The sequence below is a fragment of the Lithobates pipiens genome, unplaced genomic scaffold (genome assembly GCF_037356315.1).
Source record: "Lithobates pipiens isolate NorthernLeopardFrog02 unplaced genomic scaffold, aLitPip1_a1.2 Scaffold_16, whole genome shotgun sequence".
Taxonomy (NCBI): domain Eukaryota; kingdom Metazoa; phylum Chordata; class Amphibia; order Anura; family Ranidae; genus Lithobates; species Lithobates pipiens.
The window spans coordinates 125,938,365-125,964,273 of NW_027507748.1; the positions used below are offsets into that span (position 1 = coordinate 125,938,365).

Below are 25,909 nucleotides of genomic sequence, written 5' to 3' on the forward strand. Positions count from 1 at the left end.
TTCCATTCATTAAAGATGCAGGGCAAAGTCAGATTGGAAGTGCGACTTCCATGTCGGATCAGTGTGAACATAGCCTCATACTGGCTTTTGCAATTTACAAATGCAGCCATTTAGAAATTGGATGAAATATTTAGCCCAGGGAAACACTTTTTGAATGATAAAAAAAATGTTGTATAACTATACAGATCTCCAAACTACGGCCCTCCAGCTGTTGAGGAACTACACGTCCCATGAGGCATTGTACAACTCTGACATTCACAGACATGATGACTAGGCACGATGGGAATTGTAGTTCCTGAACGACTGGAGGGCCATAGTTTGGAGACCCTTGGATTAGACCAAAATGAGGAGGAAAGAGGGACAGAAGGACTTTTTTCCAAATCAGGGACAGTTGGGAGCTTAATGCTGTTCACAACTGTGAACTTTTGCTGAGCTATAACGCACCTTCCCAGCGTTGCCAAAGATATGTGCCACACAGCAACACACTGCTCTTTATTAGATGTGCAAGGGTGCCATTAATTCTTAATGGTGCCCCCACACATTAGCACCCATGCTGCAGCACTATGCGGTGCCATGCAGTGCATTGTTTAAAAAGGGTCCACTTTTTCCCACATTTCTCATGGGTACAGCAGCCCATTCAAATAAATAGACTGCTGTACCCACGGTGTGTGTGCCCAAATACACACACACATAAACCTAGACTAAGTGTTTGCAGTTCAATCTTTTTAACGAGAGACTCATCCAATATTAAAAATGACTATTTTGATGAAACTTGTGATTTTGATCTCAACGCTGATTAAATATAACAAACCTGCAGAAGTGGAACCATAATATAAAATATTAGAACACAATGGAAAACTTTTTGAATAAAAAAGAGCACAGAATTGATGTGTGTTGTGTGCTGATGATTCTTTTATAAATGTGTCCCATAGAGTGTAAGTATGAAAAGTGTCGGGGAACCAGCTTTATGTCATTGATGCACCAAGAATATTACGCTGATGCAGTGAAATGTAAGTTCCTGTTTACTTCAAACACATAAACTGGGATTATTCCAATTGAGTCACAGATTGTCTGATGACACAGCTCTAATTTCACACTTTGTTCCAGTTTTAGAAAGCTGTATTGGCCACTCTGCTTCTGATTAAACTGCTGACAAATGGTGAGTTTTACATAAGGGATTTTTTAATGTTAAAGGGTGAGCCCAATAGCGAACATTTAGAAAGCCTGCTTTTAAACTGGCCACCCATAACAACACTGAATGTTTTCTAACAGTCTAAACTTACTTTAAACTTTTTATATTATTGTAATGTTTTTAAAAATGCTAAACCACTAAATTAACACATAATGTATATGTAGTAATAATCACAAAATGTGGTATATGTTTGGTAATGTTAGTTTAAAAAAAGTGTTTTACAGAGTATCAGTGGGGAAGCCACTAGGTGGCAGTAAAGGATAATTTCACTCTATGCATGAATCAGGTATTAACCACTTGACCTCCGGAAGATTTACCCCCTTCCTGGCCAGGCCATTTTTTGAGATATAGCACTGTGATACTTTAACTGACAATTGCACGATCATGCAACGCTGTTCCCAAATAACATTTGTGTCCCTTTTCCCAAGAAATAGAGCTTTCTTTTGTTGGTATTTGATTACCTCTGTGGTTTTCATTTTTTGCGCTACAAACAAAAACAGATCGACAATTCTGAAAAATAACTATATTTTTGACTTTCTGCTATAAAACATATCCAATAATTTTTTTTTATTATTTAATTTCTTCATCAGTTTAGGCCAATATGTATTCTGCTACATATTTTTGGTAAAAAAAAAAATCCCAATAAGTGTAAATTCATTGGTTTGCGCAAAAGTTATAGCTTATACAAACGCTGGGTTATTTTTGTTTATTTTATTACTAGTAATGGCGATCAGCAACTTATAGTGGGACTGCGATATTGTGGTGGACAAGTTGGATACTGGCACTTTTTGGGGACCAGTGACAGTAATATTCTGATCAGTGCTAAAAAAAGAAAAGAATTTGCACTGTCACTGTACTAATGACACTGGCAGGGACGGGGCTATAATTAGGGCTGATCAAAGGGTTAAATGTGTGCCTAGCCAAAGTTTCTCTAAACTGTGGGAGGTGCTTTTACTAGGGGAAGGCACAGATCCATGTCCCTGCTTTTCAGGAACACTGGACCAATGCCTTCCCTACTGATTAGGGTGACCAGATGTCCCTGATTTCTGAGAACAGTCCCCGAAATGGGGACACTGTCCCTGGACCAAGAATTTCCCCAGTTTTGTCCCCAGCAGGCAGAGGCGGCATTCTTTAGGGGGGCGGCACCACTCTCCACAAATGCCCAATGCAAGAGAGGACGAGATGTGCCTCCAGCTACCCTGGATCCAGACCAACACCGAGCTCCTAGAACCAGGACTGGAGGAGCTGCTGGAGCTGTCACCATGCTGACTCCCACCTTCTACCCCTGGGGCTGCTGTCAGCAGGAGTAGGAGGGGATCGGGCTAGCACACTAAAGTCCTATGGAAAATGTATACCTCCACCAGGACTGTTGCGTTTCCCAGTGCCCGTGGCAAGGCACACCGCCCCCCGTGCTCCCGTCTGCAGCCACTCATAGACGTGTGAACCCCATGCAAACTAGAATTGTCCAAGTTATTTTTCAATGTCTGGTGCCGATCCCTGGCTGCTCACTACCATCATTTGTAAATACAGAAGCATGGCTTCTGTTTACAAGCGACAGCGCTCCTCTGCTGGCAGCTTCAACGACCCTCACTGGATTGCATATCCCTATGGCAGCAGAGGAAGGAGGAGGAAGTACACAGCTGCTCTTATCCTATGGCGGAAGCTCAAGAAGCTGGCAACCTGCGCTTCTGTGTTGTAAGTTGTAGCAGCAACAGCTCCCCCTCGTAGTTTCAGGATGGCGAAGAAAGGATTGGGGAAGCTGGATGGAATTGTGAGGGGAGGTCTGTATTGAAATTGGGGGGGGGGGGGGGGGGGAGGAGGCTGGGGAGAATTTGTATGCAATATATAAACTTCTGAGCCCTGCACTTTATGCGCTGGACACTGCTGATTCCTGCACTTTATGCGCTGGACACTGCTGATTCCTGCACTTTATGCGCTGGGCACTCCTGAGCTCTGTAGTTTATGCACTGTGCACGCCTGTGCCTTGCAATTTATGCGCTGTCCACTCCTGAGCCCTGCACTATATGCACAACACACTCCTGAGCTATGTGCTTTGCACTCCTGAGCCCTGCACTGTAGGCAGCACACGCCTTAACCCTGCACTGTATTCACAGTGCAATCATGAGCCCTGCACTCTATGCGCAGCACACTCCTCAACCCTGCCCGTTATGCGCAGCACACTCCTCATCCCTGCACTGTATGCGCAGCAAACTCCTGAGCCCTGCACGCTATGTGCAGCACAATCCTCAGTCCTGCACTTTATGTGCTGTGCATTGCTGAGACCTGCACTTTATGCGTTGTGCACTCCTGAGCCCTGCACTGTATGCGCAGCGAACTCCTCAACCCTGCCTCTATATATAGCACAGCATACTCCTCAACACTGCGCTAGTGCGCTGTATGCACAGCACACTCCTCAACCCTGCACTTTATGTGCAGCACACTCCTCAACCCTGCACTGTTTGCACAGCGCACTCCTCAACCTCCTGCCTGAAGCTTGCAGGGTGGACTGTAATGGTATCTTCAGACCTCCATCACTCCATAGAGAGTTATATGTGTACATAAAGCAGAGGTCCGTCCACCCCTGCAAAAATTAAAAGCCAGCAGCTACAAATACTGCAGCTGCTGACTTAAGAAGACACTTATCTGTCCTGGAGTCCAGCGATGTTGGCACTGCAGCTGATGTTTCCATCAGCTGTCCGGTGCTGCCGCCACCATTGCTGGTGAGGGAACCTGGTATTGAAGCATTACGGCTTCACGTCAGGTCCCTACTGCAAATGCGCGAGGCACTGCTGCACTTTCCTACTGGCCCGGCGGCGGAGGCAAGAGGAGGGAGCCGAGCTGCTGACGTAATGCGTCACGGCCCGGTCTCCCAAAAGTGGGGATAGGGTACCTGTCAAAGTATAAGTATTCACTCCCCCCAGAAAGGTGCCAAATATGGCATCAAAGGGGGAGGATACAAATAAGCGGAAGTTCCACTTTTGGGTGGAACTCCGCTTCAAAGGGGTCAAGTCTGCCTGGTATGTGCTGGGATTAATGTAACATCAGCCTTGCTGGCCATTTTTTGTTCTGTGACTGGCTCAGTTAGCCACATAGTCACCAGAGACCCCCACACAGTCCACCAGAGACCCCTACACAGCTACCAGATACCCCACATAGCCTATAATTTGAGGAAAATATGCTTTTAAAATAGTTTACCATTTGCCAATAAAATATGTCCCTAGATATCATTTTAAAAATCTGGTCACCTTATTACTGACAGAACGGTGATCTGCCTCGTTTACATAGGCAGAATGCCGTTCTGCCTGTGTACTGATCAATCGGCGGGTGCCAGCGGACATCAACTACCCACCAGCGGGTTATGTATATATACGTGATCCGGCACACAGGTGTCGCCCTGTAGCAGTAAAACAAGAGAGAGACAAAGATTTCACATAAATAAAAGCTGATTATTGTAAGCACTCCTGTCAGTGGTAAATGGTTTGTTGTATCCCTCTAACTGCTACATCTGAAAGAGCATTTCTCTTGAAAAACAATACAATTACTGGACAGATAACCAGGAGAAAAAAATTAAAGAAGGCCTAACAGAGAAAACGAATGCAACCATCACATCTAAGAATTGATAAGCTACAACTTAATAAATGTTTGTGTTTAATACTACTTTAAAGCATATCTAAACCCGAGAACAAAAATGCAATAAACTATAGCTTTCATCTTTCGATGTGATGGCTTTTACTTTTTTCCCCTCTATGGCGGAACAGCATGGTCAGCCAGGGGCGATGCATGACTGCGCTGAAGTAAGATTATAAAGCAGTAAGAATGATGCTGATTGAGCGATGGGGATAGACAGGGTGATTAGTGGGGGCACACACTGTCCACCAATGTAAGGGAAGCACACTGATCACCAATGTAAGGGGAACACACCGTCCACCAACATTATCAGAGCACACTTACCACCAATCTAAGAGGAACACACTAACCACCAATGTAAGGTGGCACACTGACCTCCATTGTAAGGAGAACACAATGTCCATTAATGTAAGGGAAGCACACTGTTCACCAATGTAAGGGCAACACACTAACTGCCAATGGGGTCAATTCACTAGCAGTAAAATAACGGCAAATAAATTGCGGTAAAATACTGCATGCGGTAAATCAGTTGTGAAATGCCAATTCACTAAGAGAAAAAATGTGCTTCCAAAAAAATGGGACCTTACACGAAAATGTTATACAGTGGTGTGAAAAAGTGTTTGCCCCCTTCCTCATTTCCTGTTCCTTTGCATGTTTGTCACACTTAAGTGTTTCGGAACATCAAACCAATTTAAACAATAGTCAAGGACAACACAAGTAAACACAAAATGCAATTTGTAAATGAAAGTGTTTATTATTAAAGGTGAAAAAAAATCCAAACCATCATGGCCCTGTGTGAAAAAGTGATTGCCCCCTAAACCTAATAACTGGTTGGGCCACCCTTAGCAGCAACAACTGCAACCAAGCGTTTGGGATAACGTGCAATGAGGCTTTTACAGCGTCCTGGAGGAATTTTGGCCCACTCATCTTTGCAGAATTGTCCTAATTCAGTTACATTAGAGGGTTTTCGAGCATGAACGGCCTTTTTAAGGTCATACCACAACATCTCAATAGGATTCAGGTCAGGACTTTGGCTAGGCCACTCCAAAGTCTTCATTTTGTTTTTCTTCAGCCATTCGGTGGTGGACTTGCTGGTGTGTTTAGGATCATTGTCCTGCTGCAGAACCCAAGTTCGTTTCAGCTTGAGTACACGAACAGATGGTCGGACATTCTCCTTCAGGATCTCTTGGTAGACAGCAGAATTCATAGTTCCTTTTATCACGGCAAGTCTTCCAGGTCCTGAAGCAGCAAAACAGCCCCAGACCATCACACTACCACCACCATATTTTACTGTTGGTATAATGTTCTTTTTATGAAATGCAGTGTTCCTTCTACGCCAGATATACTTGGACACACACCTTCCAAAGAGTTCCACTTTTGTCTCATCGGTCCACAGAATGTTGTCCCAAAAGTCTTGGGGATCATCAAGATGTGTTGTGGAGAAATTGAGACGAGCTTTGATGTTCTTTTTGCTCAGCAGTGGTTTTCTCCTTGGAACTCTGCCATGCAGGCCATTTTTGCCCAGTCTTTTCCTGATGGTGGAGGCATGAACGCTGACCTTAACTGAGGCAAGTGAGGCCTGCAGTTCCTTGGACGTTGTTGTGGGGTCTTTTGTGACCTCTTGGATGAGTCGTTGCTGCGCTCTTGGGGTAATTTTGGGCGGCCAGCCACTCCTGGGAAGGTTCACCACTGTTCCATGTCTTCGCCATTTGTGGATAATGGCTCTCACTGTGGTTCGCTGGATTCCCAAAGCTTTGGAAATGGCTTTATAACCCTTTCCAGACTGATAGATCTTAATTACTTTCTTTCTCAATTGTTCCTGAATTTCTTTGGGTCTCGGCATGATGTGTAGCTTTTAAGGATCTTCTGGTGGACCTTACTGTGTCAAGCAGCTCCTATTTAAGTGATGCCTTGATTGTGAACAGGTGTTGCAATAATCAGGCCTGGGTGTGGCTAGAGAAATTGAACTCAGGTGTGGACAACCACAGTTATAGTATGTTTTAACAAGGGGGGCAATCACTTTTTCACACAGGGCCATGATGGTTTGGATTTTTTTTCACCTTTAATAATAAACACCTTCATTTACAAATTGCATTTTGTGTTTACTTGTGTTGTCCTTGACTATTGTTTAAATTGGTTTGATGTTCCGAAACACTTAAGTGTGACAAACATGCAAAGGAACAGGAAATGAGGAAGGGGGCAAACACTTTTTCACACCACTGTAGAGCTAATTATTCAGATGGAGATATGTCAGATGGTATATATTCACTTCCGGTCTCCGTATCCTACGCGTTACATCACTTCCAGTGACTTCAACTAGCCACTGGAAGTGATGTAACGTGTAGGATATGGAGACCGGTAGTGACGCTCGCACCAGAGCCGTCGATCTGAACTGTTTTGCTGCTAATGCTGCCTATTTACCCCATTTCGTTTGTGAGTAATTTTAACCTTTTAATAAAGTAGTGATTTTTAAAAACATACTACACTATGGTTGCTCTTATACTTATTCTCTGAGCTATATTGGAACATCTTGCTGGAGTATACTGTGACGGAGATCTGAGAGTGACCCCCTGAGGCCCCCCCTTCCACCCACTTTCCTGGGACTCCTGGTATATCCAAGAGGAGGCTGCATATACGCTATATTTTATATAGCGGGAAGGTAATTACCCAGTGTGCACACTTATGCGTGGAATCACTTATGTGGAGGAAGAACCTCTGAGATATTTCCCAGCACAGAATCACTTTAGATGTTTATGTGACATCATCACGGGACTGTGTTCACGTCATTAACAGCAGGCTATAGTCCAATTTTTTGCACTTTCTGTTTATGGAGTTTTTTTCTATAGTTCGATTATTATATGTTTTTTATTAATAATTTGTGTTACACTAAGCACTTTGTTTGCATTTTTTGCACTTTATTTTTGCTTGCTTGCATTTTTTGCACTGTAGTTTTGCATTTTTTGCACTTTATTATTGTCACTAGTGTGCGCTTACGTAGCCAGTCTCTTTGGTTTTGCTATGATGCACTCAGCACTTTCTGTCATAGAAGTCTGATTTATAGTTAGACCACTGTATGTGGTTTTGCACTTAGCACTATTTTTATATCATAGAGATATAAGTTGCACTTGGGATTGTGACCGTTATTATTGTGTACACACTGTTGCAGGCACTATTGATAGAAGAATTTCTACATTAGGATAAGAGTTCTCCCTTACTACTTTACCATACTAGTTTGAATATATACCATCTGACATATTTCCATCTGAATAATTAGCTCTATAACATTTTCGTGTAAGGTCCCATTTTTTTGGAAGCACAGCACCACCATTTTTTCTTTTAGTCTATATACATGAGCTGGTATCTCATGAAAGTGCTTGCGGCATCCACTAAATAAGAGCATTCCTCACAAATCCCATTTAAGCGCAGGAGTCCATTGAATATTTACTAACTCACTAAGAATTTTGCGTAAAATACAGAATGCGGTAGCTTTAATTACCGCATTATTTGATGCTTTAATTTACCGCATTAAGCTGGTTGCTAAGGATTTTTAACAAATAGTTGGTTGCTAAGGAGCGGGCATCGAACAACTGATGGCTCATCAGCTGTCAGTGGGTTACTGGGTTAAAAAAACAAAGCTGACAATTAAAATGTTGAAAGAAAAACAGCATGGGGTCCCCCTCAATGCATTTCAGGCCCTTCGGGTCTGGTATGGATTTTAAGGGGAACTCCACGCGTTTTTTATTTTTTTAATGGCATGGGGTCCCCCCAAAGGCCTCATCTCTACGGCCGGTGGTTGTGGGGGTCTACAGACAGGGGGCTAATCGGAATCTGGAAGCCCCCTTTAAGAAGATCCCACTCCCACTTTGTGAATGAGTATTAGGGAAAAAAATAAATAAATGGTGTCCTCCAATGCAAATCCACTGTCATTCACGCTCCCACCGATGAAGGCTGCCTACTGCAGGCTCTGCTGTCTAACGTTTCTTATATAGGTCACCTTGCTACGTCACCTGGTGGTTCCCGCTTTCTTGTGACATGACGGACCATTGAATGCTGGGTTGGTGATGTCACAAGGGGTGGGACCACCAGGTGATGTAGCCAGGTGGCCCTGCCCCTTACTTATATAAGAAAGGTCAGACGGCGGAGTAGGCAGACAGCCTTCATCCACAGCGGAAGAATTTTTTTTTTTTCTAGGTCCAGCAGGCAGCATAATTGACAGTGGATTTACATTGGGGACACTTTTTTTCTTCTTTTTATTAAAGGATTTGTTGGCCTACAAAAAATCCCCCACCCTCATCAATGCTGGCAAACAATGCATACCTGTACATTGGAGAAATACTAACCCCCCCCCCCCCCCCCCAACACTTCTGAATGGTTCCGCCACATAGAGAAAATAGCAGAAATGGAAGCCCTAATTCACCAAACCAAAGAGTCCCCAACAAAATATCAAACAACCTGGGCCTGCTGGTTACACTTTAAGGAATCCGCAGATTTCCGCAATTTTAATTAACCCATAATCGATTGACATGGGGAGACCCACAAGACTCTGTATGCCTACATATTGAACACAAATACATGCAGACACCCTCTCCTCACCCTCCCCTGAACAATAATCAAAGCCTCCCAGGTGAACCTAATACTTTCAAAGTCTTCCAACCGGTTGCCATAATATAGGAGGTCACCTGAAGATCATCCCTGGCTATCCACCCCATATGAGGAATTGGTTACGAACTGAACCCCAAAGACACAGAGTGTCTGGGAGTGATGGGAAAACAAATACCAACATTCATTGCCCCCACCCACTCACAGTAAGTTCCCAATAGGGGTGTCAGGGTGGCATATATGGTCTACCTGCATTTCCCTTAAAGTCCTCTGAATACATCGCGCCCATTTCTCAACAATTTAGACACCTGTGGAGCCATATGTACACACTTTATGAAGACCTGTTTACTGTCTATCTTACATTGCAATGTTAATGTTTTGGTGCCTTTCATGTTTTTCCATGTATACAACATATAATGACTATATATAAATATAAATATAAATTGTTTTGTTTCTGTACATCTTTAATAAAAACATTGAAACAAAAAAATAAAAATAAAGGCATTGTCAAAAACTGTGTGTCTGTTTTTATTACTTTGTGACAATTTTTTAGTGAACGAGTAGTAGTAGCATGTGTACCCGATACTCATTCACATGGGGGGGGGGGGGGCAGGATCTGGGTGCCCCCTTCTTAAAGGGGGCATCCAGATTCCAATTAGTCCCCTGCCTGCAGCCCCCACAACCACGGCTGTGAGTATAAGGCCCACACAACCCTATGGAGACACCACTGTTGTTTCTGTGTACCAACCGGAAGTGATTTTTATATTTTTTTTTTCTCTAGCGGGGGCACAACCCTATAGGGACACCACTGTTCTCTATATGCATCATGTCGACAACCGGTCGGAAGACATTGAAAGTATTAAGTTCACCTGGGAGGCTTTGATTATTGTTCAGGGGAGGGTGAGGAGGGGGTGTCTGCATCAAACAAAATAAATCTACTGCAGCAGCTACATCTAAAAACTTGTAAGCCGATATATATAAAATGTTTGTTTTTAGGTTGGGATACACTTTAAACTATTTACATATGGTATAGAGATCAAGGATGGGTCTTTAAACAAAGGGATATCCTCAACAAGGAAAGTCAGAATCCTTAAATAAGAAGCTACAATCCTGTTCCTCCTCACCTGATGGTGAAGCAGCAGATACAGTCTCAGGGAATTCACTGACAGACACTCAAGAGAGCTCATGCCATAATGTCTGAGAATTCTTCCTTAGAGTAAGGATTAACCCCTTTGAGGGGTTAAGGAAGACTCAGAGGAGTGCTGCAACTTAGGCAGGGGACTGCGATCTAAGGTATCAGTGTCAGGTCATGTAGAAAAAGCACTGCAAGAACCGTGCAACTGTGTTGGAGCCAGAGCCCAGTTAATCAACCCCTTAGGAGGGAACCTAATGGTATGCACCAACATACTCCCTCTAAAATATTGTCAAAATTCCTATTCAGCGCAATTGGGGTGCTGCAGCAATCCCTCCACACCCCAAGGCAGATCAGGGGATAAAAGAGCAGGATACAGTCTAGGTGTTCTCCAGAGACAGAGTGCACTGCGGCCCTGGGCCTGTAAAGCACTCTGAGTGAGACAATGCACCATAGGTATCTAGACGAGGGCCTTATGCAACGTCAAGTACCAACAGACGCATTACAGGCTGGCCCTGCTTCTTCTTCTAAGTGGGTGCAGCTTTCATGGCAATGCCAATCATCAGTCAAAAATTGCAAAATGAGCCCCTCCTGGGTCTGCAGTCACTGAACAAACTTGCTAGATGAAAGATGAATCTTGATAAAAAAAAAAAAATTCTATAAAAAAAGAGTAGAGAAGATATCTGTTATCCTAGGACACTAGCAAAAAAACTGAGGCATACCGGGAGGTGGAGAGGTTACAATAGGCTCCTGGATGTTCGGGTTCGACGGGTTCGGCCGAACTTCGGAAAAAAGTTTGGGTTTGGAACCGAACTTGACCATGAACCCGAACCCCATTGAAGTCAATGGGGACCCAAACTTTTGAGGACTAAAATGGCTCTAAAAAAGTAATGGAAAGGGCTAGAGGGATGCAAATGGCAACACAATGTTGTTAAGAGCATGGCACATGCTCTGGAAACAAATGTGGATAGAGAAATAACTTAAAATAACATAAAAAAAAAAAATATATATATATATATATATATATATATATATATATATATGCTGGAGGCCCCCTTCTCAGAAGAAGAGGTACAGGAAGTGATTAAGAACCTCAGAAACTCAACGGCATGATGCCACACATATGGTGGGAATTCCCCAGAATACGCCATTTCTGGAAAAAAATATTCAATTTAATGGATAAGCTAGTGGGAAAATAAAATACTTTGAAACAAAAAAAATAAAAAATTATAATCTTGACCTAGGAGGTCCATATGGAGTAGGAGGTTGAGGTGGTGTCATGGGAGGGATGCCTAACACAGGCATCCAGCACAGAGTAAACAGATCAATGGGCTGCACTAAAGGAATCAGGCTCAAAGGTAAGTGAATATATATATATATATTTATTAAGGATAAAGACACACGTGCAAACCAAACACAGCAAACCATGAACAAGCAAGAATGCAAATAATACACAGCAACCCCAAAACCCTACCCTAACTAACTATATATATATACACACGGAAAGGGAACACATATATAACAACAAGGCAGGGATGAGACACAAGGGGAACAGGAGGCCAGGTGGAGGAAGCAGAAGCAAGGAGAGCCAAGGCAGGAATCAGGGGACAAGTCTCAGGAACCAGGTACAGGAAACAGAGTCCAGGACAGGAAGCAGATCAGGAACAGGTTTCTGGCAACAGATCAGATCAGGCAGGGACAAGGTTTGCAGGAAGGAATTCTGAAGCACTGAGCCTCAGTGAAGGGCAGGCCTATATACGCCCAGCAATTCTATATTAGGTGCAACTTGATCACTAGACTGTCCATTTGCTGGGAGACACCCGCTGGTGGCCACCAGAACTGCACCCTTTGAGGCCGAAAGAAACAGTGACACCAGCAGGCGATCCAAGCAATAACACTGTTCCTGACATGTGGCGGTGTAGGTGGAAGCAGCGGTGGAGGAGGACAAGGTAGCCAACACTGGTTCAAAAATACAACAATGGCTGGGTAAGGCCGGTGATGTGTCGAATTCTGTCCCCTGTCGGATAGTGTCCGCCCTGTACTGCGTTTGCTCAGTATGGAGCAAAGCGAGCCTTTGAGGGGCCCTGTTACTATGTGCTACCGTATGTCCACTTGGATGGTGGGGCTTGAACCTGCACTCACGGGGCAGGCACGGTTCATCTTCCGAGATTTTGAGAATCTCCTTGTCCTCGGGCCAGACACTATCCGATGACCAGACAGTTTGTCAGAACACCGGTATACATATACAAGTCCTGTGGGATCCATGCCTGGTTCATTTTAATGAATGTGAGCTTGTCCACATTTGCTCTGGACAAGCGGCTGCGTTTGTAATAACGCCCCCTGCCGTGCTAAATGCACGTTCAGATAATACACTGGCTGCAGGGCAGGCCAGAACCTCCAAGGCGTAAAGGGCAAGCTCAGGCCATGTGTCCAATTTGGAGACCCAGAAGTTGAAAGGGGCAGACCCGTCATTCTGTACGTGTAAGCGTGTGCACACATACTGCTCCACCATGTTGGTGAAATGCTGCCTCCTGCTAAGACGTTCCATCTCAGCTTGTGGTGCTGGTTCTTGTGGCGTGCTGACAAAGCTTTTCCACATTTCGGCCATGCTAACCCTGCCTTCTGAGGTGCTGGCGGTGCCCCGGCTGAGTTGGCGACCTCTTCCTCCTCCTCTGTCTTCGCCTTGTGCTTCCACCGTACCCCGCTGTCAGGTGGGAATGCCACCAGCAGCGCATCTACCAGCGTGCGCTTGTACTCGCGCATCTTACAATCACGCTCCAGTGAGGGAATTAAGGACGGTACGTTGTCCTTGTAACGGGAATCCAAAAGGGTGGCCACCCAGTAATCAGCACCAGTTAGAATGTGGGCAACTCGGTCGGTCGTTGCGGAGACACTGCAGCATGTAATCACTTATGTGTGCCAGGCTACCCAGAGGCAATGAAAAACTGTCCTCTGTGGGAGGTGTATCGTCTGTGTCCTCTGTATCCCCCCAGCCACGCACTAGTGATGGCCATGAGCTGGTCTGGGTGCCATCCTGCTGTGAACATGTTATTCTCTCCCTAACAGCAGCAGCAGCCAGGAACCTTTCCCTACACTGTCTAAAGCAGAGTGACGTGCTGTGCTGTGTGCCTCTAGCTTAAATAGAGGTTGGGTCACATGCTGCACTGGCCAATCACAGCCATGCCATTAGTAGGCATGGTTGTGATGGCTTCTAAGGGCAAACCAGTTAAACAAATAGTGATTGGCTGCTGCAGGGCTTTTTAAAATGCGCCATTACGTTGCTGAACACCGGATCCGAACATACAGTCGATTGTTCGAGTTCGGGACCCAAAAAGACAAAAGTTCGGTACGAACCCGAACTTTACAGTTCAGGTTCGCTCAACACTACTAGTGTCCAATCTTGTGAATAGGGATGAGCTTCGAGTTCGAGTCGAACTCATGTTCGACTCGAACATTGCCTGTTCGCCTGTTCAGCGAACAGTGAACAATTTGGGCTGTTTGCAGCAAATTCGAAAAGCCGGAACACCCTATACAAGTCTTTGGGGGAGAAATCTAAAGTGCTAATTTTAAAGGGTAATATGCAGGTTACTGTCCTAAAAAGTGTTTGGGGACCTGGGTCCTGCCCCAGGGGACATGGATCAATGCAAAAAAAGTTTTAAAAACGGACGTTTTTTCAGGAGCAGTGATTTTAATAATGATTAAAGTGAAACAATAAAAGTGTAATATTCCTTTAAATTTCGTAGCTGGGGGGTATCTATAGTATGCCTGTGAAGGGGCGCATGTTTCTGGTGCTTAGAACTGTCCCTGCACAAAGTGTCATTTGTGCAGGAAAAAAAGTCTTTTAAAATGACTTGCGGCTAAATTGTCGGCTCCCCGTAATACAGAGAACATTCAATGAGTGTTCTCTGTATTAGCCGACAATTCATTCATTCATTGATTAAAAAAAAAAAAAAAACGCGGGGGTTCCCCTAAATTCAATTACCAGGCCCTTCAGGTCTGACATGGATATTAAGGGGAACCCCGTGTCAAATAAAAAAAAAATTGATGTGGGGGTCCCCCTAAATATCCATACCAGACCCTTCAGGTCTGATATGGATATTAAGGGGAACCCCGCATCAAATTAAAAACAAAAATTGACGTGGGGGTCCCCCTAAAAATCCATACCAGACCCTTTATCCGAGCACGCAACCTGGCAGGCCGCAGGAAAAGAGGGGGGGCGAGAGAGCGGCCCCCCTCCCTCCTGAACCGTACCAGGCAACATACCCTCAACATTGGGAGGATGCTTTGGGGGTCTGTGACCCCTCAAAGCACCTTATCCCCATGTTGATGAGGACAAGGGCCTCATCCTCACAACCCTGGCCGGTTGTTGTGAGGGTCTGTGGGCGGGGGGCTTATCAGAATCTGGAAGCCCCCTTTAACAAGGGGACCCCCAGATCCCGCCCCCTCTGTTTGAAATGGTAAGGGGGTACAAAAGTACCCCTACCATTTCACAAAGAAAGTGTAAAAATAGTTAAATAAGACAAACACACTTTTGAAAAATTCCTTTATTAAAAATAAAAAAAATAAAAAAAAGATTCCAGCGGTGCTAATCCACTCTTGCTATCCAGCGACGAATCTCCGGGGTCCAGCGATGAATGATCATATCCAGCGACGGGGATCTCTCAGTCCAGCGCTGTCCATACATCCGTCTTCTGTCTCCATTGCGGAGACACTGCGGAGATCCCAGCGCTGACGTTTCTTATATTAGGAGGGCGGGGCAACCCGTCACCTGACCCCGCCCCTCTGACGCTGGAGAGGGAAGCCAGGGGTTCCCCAGTGACGTGTGGGTGACCCCGCCCCCTCTGATGTAACGCAGGTTTCCGTTACATCAGAGGGGGCGGGGTCACCCATACGTCACTTTTTTTCCTGCACAAATGACACTTTGTGCAGGGACAGTTCTAAGCACCAGAAACATGCGCCCCTTCACAGGCATACTATAGATACCCCCCCAGCTACGAAATTTAAAGGAATATTACACTTTTATTGTTTCACTTTAATCATTATTAAAATCACTGCTCCTGAAAAAACTGCAGTTTTTAAAACTTTTTTTTGCATTGATCCATGTCCCCTGGGGCAGGACCCGGGTCCCCAAACACTTTTTAGGACAGTAACTTGCATATTACCCTTTAAAATGAGCACTTTAGATTGTGAACGTTCAAGTCCCATAGACTTTAATAGGGTTCTAAAGTTCACACGAAGTTTAGGTCTGTTCGCAGGTTCTGGTGCGAACCGAACAGGGGGGTGTTCAGATCATCCCTATTTGTGAAGGTAGCAGGATAACCCAATGGACCTGTGCCATGTAATACACTGTTAAGGAAAGACGTTTCACACAAAGTTGTCACATGTAGCACCTAAAAAACGTTGACAATCTAATGCTGATTATATGAAAAGATAAGGTTTCATGGTAAGCAGCAAAAGTTTGATTGTATAATCTCACATACCATTCCACAAAACATTGCATAATTTTACATAATCTAAGGCCGCGTACACACGCGGGGACTGTTCGCCCAACTTTGTCCGTCAAACAGTTTCGGCAAACAGTCCGCTCAAAATTAGCATGGACGGACATGGCCACACACGACGAACGAACAGTTTGCTGAAACCGTGCGCGATGACGTGAACGGCACGTACGACGGGACGAAAAATACGACGTCCTATACACTGCATTATAACTTTCGGCGTGTAAATCCTTTCTGAGCATGCGCGGAACTTAGTTTGACGAACAAGCCTACACACGAGGGGACTGTTCGCTGAAACAAAGTTTCAGCGGACAGTTTTTCGGAATTTCCGAAAAACCTTGTTCAGCGGACTGTTCGCTGAAACTGTCCGCTGAAAGCCCACACACGAGCGGACTGTTTGCCGAAACACTGTTCAGCGGACAAAGTTGGGCGAACAGTCCCCGCGTGTGTACACGGCCTTACACTTGCAGGTTGCAATCTGCCTTAATTTAGCACCAAATTTCCCATTTTCAATATTTATTATTATGTATATTGTATATAAACTAAATGCTTTGAAATGCATTTCATGCTGATAAGTAATTTTTTAAGAGCCTACCCCCATCCTGACTTTTTAAAGAAGGTTGTGCCAATTAAAATTCACTGTAGTCAGATCAGGTCAAATAAAATCAGATATAACTATGATACAAGATCATGGGGATAAGCTTGTCAAATGCCACTGAATACATTCAACAGTGATTTCAATTGTAACAATCGAATGCATTGCACTTTTGGGCTTATTCAGCACAGGCAAGGGCAAAGGCAAGGTATAATAAAGACCATTAACCAATCAGATTTTAGTTTTGACGAGATCAGTAAAAAATAAAATCAAACGGGTTTTGGGATTAGAGCAGTGGAGTGTTGGACTTCAATTTGGTAGAGATTACAAAAGGGTCAGTGGTACTTACAGTATGGCGGCTTTATCTTGTCCATTGGAGCCCAGGGAAAGCCAGCTTTTAGGGAGTAACTTTTTAAAAACATATTTTTTTTTTAACAAAGAATTAAAACCCAGTATTAACCATCTGTCCAGACTGCTCTTGCACAAATAAAATATACCGTAAGCCCTGATAAAGGGGGATCATAATGTGCATAACACCCAAAACGCGCTATGAACTCTTGACAGACAGTTTATTAGTGGCAAATAAAGATTATTTATTAAATATAAATGATAAAAACACCTCATAGTTGTCACAAAATTCTTGGCAAGTTGCCACATTCTCAACTGCATTTGTCAAATCTGCAAAACGGAAAAGAACTCTATGTCTAGGTAGCAATTTGTTTTATTTTTATATTACAGTATTATATTTTTTATAGTTTCACTTTTAGCCAGAGTCATACAAGTTAAAAATACCTAAAACTGTGCAACTGAATAAAAATGTTCATTTCTTATATATTTACATATATAATATTTATAAAATCGTATTCAGGTGATAGATGAGACCTGTAGTATAGACATAAAGCAAACATTAATATCTATGCGCAGCCCTGTTACATCCAGGATACAAAGATAGAATTCATAGTAAACTCATCGCCTGGGCATATATTTAGACTTTTCTCCATGCAGAAAAAGGCACAGTCACAAAAATATCACTTAGCTCTATATGTTAATAGCAAATTCTTCTAAAAATCCTTTTATTTTCTGCAGTAAAACATGTAAACAGCTATACAGGTATGGCCTACCTGTAGACATCTTAGGATGCAGAACATCATTAATGCCAGTAAATACAAGTTTACAAGTTGGTTCATATAAATGAGCTTCTGAAGACATTCACAGATAAATATGTAAAATAATAATTTCAGAAATTGACCAGTAATAAAAAAAATATTGGAAATAAAAGTAGTAGCATTATGGTTATGACATGCCATTTTCCCAAAAGATGAATAACTGACAACTGCTACTAATAAGATTGGTGGCCGGTAATGGCAGATTAAATAGAACAGTGGAATAATGTGCATAGCAATTTCAAAATAAAGTCACACACCTTCATTTCTGTAAAGATAGAATATTTGTTACAGTTATTAGTATCTCTGGTTGTGCTCTTTTTATTGAAAGCCTAATGGTGAAGGGGTATGAAATTCACCCATGTCATTCCAGTTGGGTAATGTCTCCTTATCACTTCTGTCCGCCCATAGCATATCTCTACTTTTCCTGATCAGTATTCTTCCTTAAAGCCGGCCATAGACAATTCAGATCTCGGCTGGTTCAGCAGGGACTGGTCGAAAATTTGAACAATGTAAGGACAGACTGATTGGCCCCAAGTCGATTCATCGATTGACTAGTTCGTTGGATTTTCCATGCAATTTTTGCCAGCGGCTATAACTGCTAGCAATTGTCACTGTGTGTTATCCCGGCAGGGACAACTCCGCGTTCCCCCCACCGGGACAACACAAAAGCTCCAAGGGAGGAATTCCCCCATCAACATTGACACCATCTATGGCCGGCTAGAGAGCAATGCTAAAGAGGGAAAAGGCTTCTAATGAATATTGATCACTTGTTATATCTGAATGGGTTAACCTGGGAAATTGGGAGAAAAAAGGAAACTGCAGACAAAGCATAAATGCAGTTATAGTTGATTATCTGTGTTTTTTTTTTTTTATGAGCTTTTAAAAAATATTTATTCATAACATTTTGTGCCTTTAAAATTAAAATGGAGCATCTTTCTCTAAAAATATCTGGTCCTATCTTTAGTGACCGACTAGTTCAATAGTGATCAGTCCCCCCATCCATACACAAATCCTACTTGGGTTATATTCAGTACTGTAACCTAAAATAACCACTTATGTATCCAAGCAGGGCAAAACAAAGGGTTTCTATAACATCCAACTAGACGCAATATACTCAGCTTTCATTTACTCCCCCAGCGCCAGGGGAAAAAAAACATACCTGACATTTCCAGCCATGGGATAGTCACTTCCCCTCTCTTAGATGACAGTCTTGGTGCCTCCTCATTGTCCAAACATTATCCCTACGGCCTCCTTCACACGGCTGGCCAACTGTGTCCAGGCTTGGACATCCACAGGTAAATGCACGGTGTGCAGCTACATGCAAATGGCAGCGGCCGCTGTCAGCCTGTCATTCATTTATATAGGCTTACCTGCAACTGGAATCCACAGAATGCAGATTACCAGCCATGTGAAGGAGGCCTTACTGTGTAACTTCTAACAAGCTAATTTAGGGCTTACACAGGGATTCTTACCCTCAGCCCCAGCAGACAGATTGAGTGGCAAGGAAGTGAGAAAAAATACTAAATGCAGTGAGTGCAGGATTAAAGCAGATTAAACTCCACTGCCCACACCCAAGGTTTTTGGCATAATGTGCAAGTATGCACAGTATATTTGCACATTATTACAGACTTATCTGCCAGAGGGCTCCCCTCCAGTCCTTTGTCGCTCTGTTGCCGCCACTGAAATCTAACATCTTTATCAGTTTTCTTTAGGGTAAGACATCACTGGCCTTTATTGTCCATCTTGACCCAGGATGAAGCAACTCCTTACAGTTAATTGGCAATTTTTGCCCTGATTGGAATTCTATATTAGGACTCGTCTGCATTTTTTTCCCCGCACTGCATAAATGAAGATCATTGCTATTGTTTTTTGTGCCCTGTTCACTCCAAAAGGCTGGTGTGATGTGGCAGAGTGTGGAAAAATGCACTGGACTGCCCTGGATGGCACGCATGTATCCACACAGTAATGCAATGCACTATATCAGGGCTCAGCAACCTTTTTTCACTTATGGGCTGGATTCAATGTATGTGAATGCATGGAGGGCTACTTTCACCTGCTAATAAATTAAGATAATAATCTGGACACTTTTACATTAACACAGCCCCCACACCTCTGGATCTCTTTACATTACACAGCCCCCCTGCACATCACACAGCCCCCCCCCTGCCTATTACACAGCCCCCTTCTAAACACACCCCCTGCATATTACACAGCCCCCCAGCTGTGCCCTTTCCTACCTTGCCCCATGCAGAGAGGGAGCTGTACGATAACACAGAAGAGACACACAGCAGCGCTGATAAGACAGCAAGAGCTTCTGGAGTTAAATTTTCATATTAACAAGCTGGTGATTGGTTGTTAGGACCACCTAGCAACCAATTCCCTGTAAAGTTAACTCCGGAAGCTCCTGCTGTATTATCAGCACTGCTGTGTGTATCTCCCTTGTTCTCATTCAGCAACCTGCTCCCTGCTCCACTCTGCTCTTAAAGTGTTTGTAACCCTAAAAAAATAAAAAAAATGGATCCTCTTCCTTTATAGCTGGTTAAACAGCACAGTGCTTGTACTGTCTAACCTGACCCTCTCTAAACTGTAAAATACCTGCTCCTTCCTGGTTCTGCCCTCCCCTCTGTAAACTGACCACGTTGTACTATGGCTGCTGAGCTCTGACACCGTTGTCAGTTTACGTGCCTCCGCCATCCATTCTCTCCTCTGTCCTCCCTGACTGCCCGTAAGCTGTGTGTGTGTGTGAGCTGTCTCTGTCCCCCCCCCCCCCCCCCATCCTGCTGCTGTTAGTAGTATATACAAGTTTACAAAATGTCACTGCCTGCCCCTCTCCTTTATCAGGTGATAATGCACAGTGTTAGTGTTTATTGCAATCGATGCCTATAAATACCTTTTTTATTTTTGGAGATCTTCAGGCCAGTCAAGTGACTCCTGGCCGCTCTGCTACTCAGATCTCCAAGCTAAAGCGGGAGGGGCCAAGTAGCCAGCACATCGATCACATGACCTCCCGGCTGATGTCAGAGGGAGAGCTTGGCCTTACCCACTTTAGCCTGAAGATCCGAGTAGTAGAATGGCCGGGAGTCATGTGACTGGCCTGAAGATCTCTCTGAAAAAAAGGTATTTAGAGGCATTTATTGTAATAAACACTAACACTGTGCATTTTCGCCTGATAACGGAGAGGGGAAGCAGTAAATCGATTAATAAGGTTACAAACACTTTAAAATGTCCACGGGCCAGGTGCACGTGATGGGCTGGACATTTAACGGTGGCAGGTCAGGTGCGGCCAGTAGGTTACCGACCCCTGCACTATATGGTATTTCAAATAAAGTTAAAAAAATAAAAATAAAAAAAAGAGGGGGGTTGTTCTGAAATGTGACTTTGCTCTGCTCCCTGCACTACAGCCTACACCGACTCTAACCTGCGCTGTTAATTTCAGCATTTTACCATGCAAGCTTTTGTGAATCTACCTTTAAAGCAAGCAACTGATTGTTATGTTCAGCCAAGACAACTTTTAACTTTCTTTACATGGGATCCAGACAAATGGATTATGATGATAGATTTTGTTTCTGAACACTGCACTTTGCACATGTTCATTGTAAATGTAGTATTGCCATTTAATCAGTTTAGCCTGCTAGTCTCAGTGTAGGTTCATGGGCAGGGGCTGTTTCATCTACTTTTTTCTACTACTGACGAAAATTTGAAGGAACTAGAATGGAGGTCAGTAGGACCAGCTACATCCAAAGAAATGCAAAGTAGATCAAATTCATCCTCAGAATAGTCCTGCACAAAGTTAATGTCTATGAAGTGTATCACTTATTTAAATCACGGTATAGCTAGTAGTAAATTTGAACGTGCTTTTACAATCTTCCAAGTGGCTTTTGTAGAACTAAGTGATAAAACACCTTCAGATTTACAGAACAAGTCCAGGTGAATGAATTTCTACTAATCTACTACACAATTCAAATAAATAGAACTCTACAGATGTGTGTTTAAATTGAGTATCAAATGCAAATCAAGAGCAGGAACACCAAGCCCATCTACACAAACCCTCATACCATACTTTGCCTAATGTAAGAATGATTGTTTTAAGGGGACATCTGCCATGATTTTGAGTGGATCCAGTCTGGATCATCCATAATAATATACGTAAATCCAGCAAAAGAAGGATAACGTTTATGATCCCTGAGTAGGGAATGTCAAGGCCACATTATAAGAGGGTGGTTAGGAGTTAAAATCCTAAGAGGAGATTTCTATGCTGGGGTACAGTTTTTGTAATGTGCCATTCAAGTGAGAGATGGAAGTAATGAAGTTAAATTATTTCCCCCATTTTCATAAAAGATCTAATAAGGCCATTATGTGTCCTTCCATTGTGTTCCTCAGTACTGATGTTACTGTAATTTAATGGTACCATACCACATTCAGCTCCAAGAAAGCTTTTACTCTAGTGTACTCTACAACCTGAACCTAGAAAACTACAGAAAATATTCTAGAGAGTAACATGTACTATGTTTCCTCAGAGCCACTATAGGTTATTTTTTTTTATTTTTTTTTTTATAAAATGTGCATTAATATATTCTCAATACCTGCAGCTGCAAGTGTTAAAAGTGATTGGCAGTTCTGTAATACTGAAACACATATTTATTGTAAATTTCCATGTAAAAATAGATGATGTTGTTGGTCCACTTATGTTCTTATAGTAGATGTAAACCTTAACTAAATGTATTTTTAATTTACCCTTAGATTTACCCTTTTTTTCTTGTTAGAAAACATTAAAACACATTTTTTTGTTGTTGCATTTTAGCACTGCTGAGCCCCTGTAGACTTGTTGGGGTTGATTTACTAGACTGGAGAGTGTAAAATCTGATGCACCTGTGCATGGTAGCCAATAAGCTAAGTTCAGCTTGTTCAATTAAGAGCAGAGCTGCACTAGATTTTGCACTTTCCAGTTTTAGTAAATCAACCCCTTTCTGTCTACATGTACTCCAGCAACTGCTACATTCCATTTTTCAGGAAGGGTTTCTTGATGGTGAGAGCAATGGACATTCCTGGAAAATGTGCACTTGTAATCTTCATTATGAGAGCTTGTGACAAGGTGACAATGCAGGAGAGCATTTTCTACCTTATAACAGGAAGTGCTTGAGGTAGGACCTTTGTGGCAAGATTACAAATATTTCTTTAATGAAAGCTGCAGATTAAAAATATTGAAAACTACTTCTGAAATATCATTAACGTATAGATAATGTATTTTAGTTAAAGGGTTTACTTCTACTTTAGGAATTTTTAGAACTTTATATAAATAGCAAAAAATAAATATTCAATTACATATTTTTGCAATTTTTTTTGATATTTTAATCTGTATGTTTGCAGGTGAAAGGAATAAAGGCTAATGCTGTAGTGCTCTTATGAGGGATACAGCTGGCAGTGTAACTTATTACTTTTAAAGCTAAGTGGCATTTACTAATTGACATTGTTAAATCATTATTTCTTCAGTATTGGATCCAACAAATACTACATAGAGACCACAGGGCTTACGCGGTAATTAGGTTCTCCAGGACTAGAAGATCTGTGAACTGAGGGCAATTCATATGCTACAAAAGCATCAACGCATCTTCCTTTTGTGGAGTTCCTCTAAATCTCAATACAAGTGATAAATTTGATTTTTATTAGTTGATTATCATTTTGTGTGTGAGATTTAGCATACACCCTAGGGCTAAATTACAGTCAGGTAAACGCCTAATGATTTATGATAAATTTGTTTAGAAGTCTAGAGATTTATATAAACTTGTGATTTACTGAAATCTATATGATACTGGATAAACTGTTCCAGAGATATTTTTGGTAACTATAAAATTGTTTTAGATAGGTAGAAGCTGAAACACCATTGCATTGGTAAAGGAGATAAAGAAAGTGCCAATGTCATCACTGGCTTTTGGTGGAAATGTCAAAGTAGTCTGGCTCCAATCAAGTCTACTCTGTCAATGTAGACTGGCTCCAGTCAACTTAGAGCTCAATAAGGTCATTACTTCACAACCCATCTCCTAAGTATTAAACAGGATTTTAGGTAACAAAGTCATTTTACATTAGGAAGCATCTTAGTTAGCTTTCTGGATGAATAATGTTATCAGAACCGCTGGTAACCTGCTCATCTTGGTTTTCCATTGAAGTATCTTGATTTTCTAGGTCACTTAATTGTCCTTCTCCAAACTCTAAAATGGTTGGCAGATTTCCCTGTTTTGGACAACGCTTTTTGAGGCTAACTAGAAAAGGTTGGGGCAGTGAGAAGATGTCCACGTTATTGCCAAGGTCAATCCAAGTCATGCAGGGAAACTTTTTGGAGTCCTTCAACGCTTCCGTAATTTCCCTTAGGATGGCTTTTGTCAAACGGTTTCCATTAAGGGCCAGAGTGGTTAGGTGAGGAAGGGCACTGAGAACAGGCATGAGATGTACAAACATTTCATCTGTTAATTCGGTAAAGCAGAGTTCCACATTCTCTAGTTCTTCTGAATTGTGCTGAAGATAAAGTATCACTCGTTCCAGATCCTTCATAGTAAGAGGGAGTCCAGACAAATCTAAAGAGCCTTCATTAGGTTTTCCAGCCAAAATTGCTTTTAAACTGAAAACAAAAAATAAAAATGCAATTAATAAAAAATACACATTAAACTTCAGAATGTTAAATGTAAACTGTATCTTGCTTCTTCATCAATTGACTGTGCATATATTTTGTGTGTGCTGGAAACATATGTCAAAACCCTTAACATGGAACTAAATGTTATAGGGGGCATCTAGCAATGTTAATTGTGTGTAAACAGTAACCTGAAAATGTTTTCTTTCTTTTTTTTTTATTCTAATTTTATTGACAGTTTTTAAGAAATTTATATAACCAACAAACAGCTAAACACAAAGAAAAGAAAAAAACACCAAAAAATAAAGAAACACACATAATCCACATCCTATAAATAATAATAAAGAACACACCACATTATAATAAAATATAAAACATATACCCATACCCTGCCAAACCCTATCAAGAGGCAGAAGGGGAAGAAAGAGAAAAAAAAAAAGATTTTTTTTTTAGAACTACCCGAAATGACTACTCAAACCAACGTCACCTCGCTCACCCCAACTCTGCACTCATTTCATATCCTATCTACAGCCTTCAATCAGATTCTGTAATTCATGGGATTCCCTTAACATCTTCCACGGCTGCCAAATTTGACAACATTGTTCATAAGTGTCCATCTCCTGTGACAAGAGAGTCTCCATCCTCGCAATATAATCCATTTCTGAAATCTACTCAGTCAATGATGAAACATGTGCCAACCGCCAATGGCGCAGTATAACCGCTCTTGCAGCTGACAACCAGTGTCTCAGAAGCCCTTTTTTAATGCTTTTATATGAGCCAGGGAGAATGGATAACAAAGTAATTTGTGGTATGTTGTGAATAGTTTCCATTACCCAGGCATGAAGCTGGAGTATCATAGCCTAGATATTATAAACTGAAGGACATTCCCACCAAATATGTAATAACGAACCTTTGGCAGAATGACAACGCCAACACCAGTCCGTAACATTTGGATATATCTGGTGGACCAGTACCGGACATCTGTACCATCGAGAAAGAAGCTTAAAGTTCTTGTACCTTAGTAGCTAACGACATATTATGTGTAAGGCCGCGTACACACGCGCGGACTGTTTGCCCAACCTTGTTCGTCAAACAGTTTCGGCAAACAGTCCGCTCAAAATTTGCATGAGCGGACTTGCACACACACGAGCGGACTGTTTGACGAACAAGGTTGGGCAAACAGTTCGCTCAACTTTTGAAATGAACGGACTCGCCCACGTAAGGAGGAGGCAAATCCGCCCATTTCGAGCGCGTGTACAGGTAGGCGGGGCCCGCGAAGGATACTTCGCGGGCTCCGCCGCCTGGAATGGGCTTAAAGGGGAACCCCAACGCCGAAAAAAATCGGCGTGGGGGTTCCCCCAAAGTCCACACCAGACCCTTGTCCGAGCACGCTACCCGGCCGGCCAGGAAAGGGGGGCGAGCGAGCGCGCCCCCCCCTCCTGAGCCGTACCAGGCCGCGTGCCCTCAACATGGGGGGG

The 25,909-nt window shown here is 42.8% G+C and overlaps 1 protein-coding gene across 2 annotated transcripts in view; it reads right to left on the minus strand.

Annotated features, from left to right (window-relative positions):
- Positions 1 to 17,195: 17,195 nt before the first annotated feature.
- LRRC75A (leucine rich repeat containing 75A) overlaps positions 17,196 to 25,909 on the minus strand; it is a 529,608-nt gene continuing 520,894 nt past the window's right edge. For both annotated transcript variants that reach the window (XM_077480437.1, XM_077480438.1), the window contains one exon: positions 17,196 to 24,422. In XM_077480437.1, the coding sequence (XP_077336563.1) occupies positions 23,906 to 24,422 (517 nt within the window). In that variant the 3' untranslated portion in view covers positions 17,196 to 23,905. The remainder of the gene's footprint in view (positions 24,423 to 25,909) is intronic.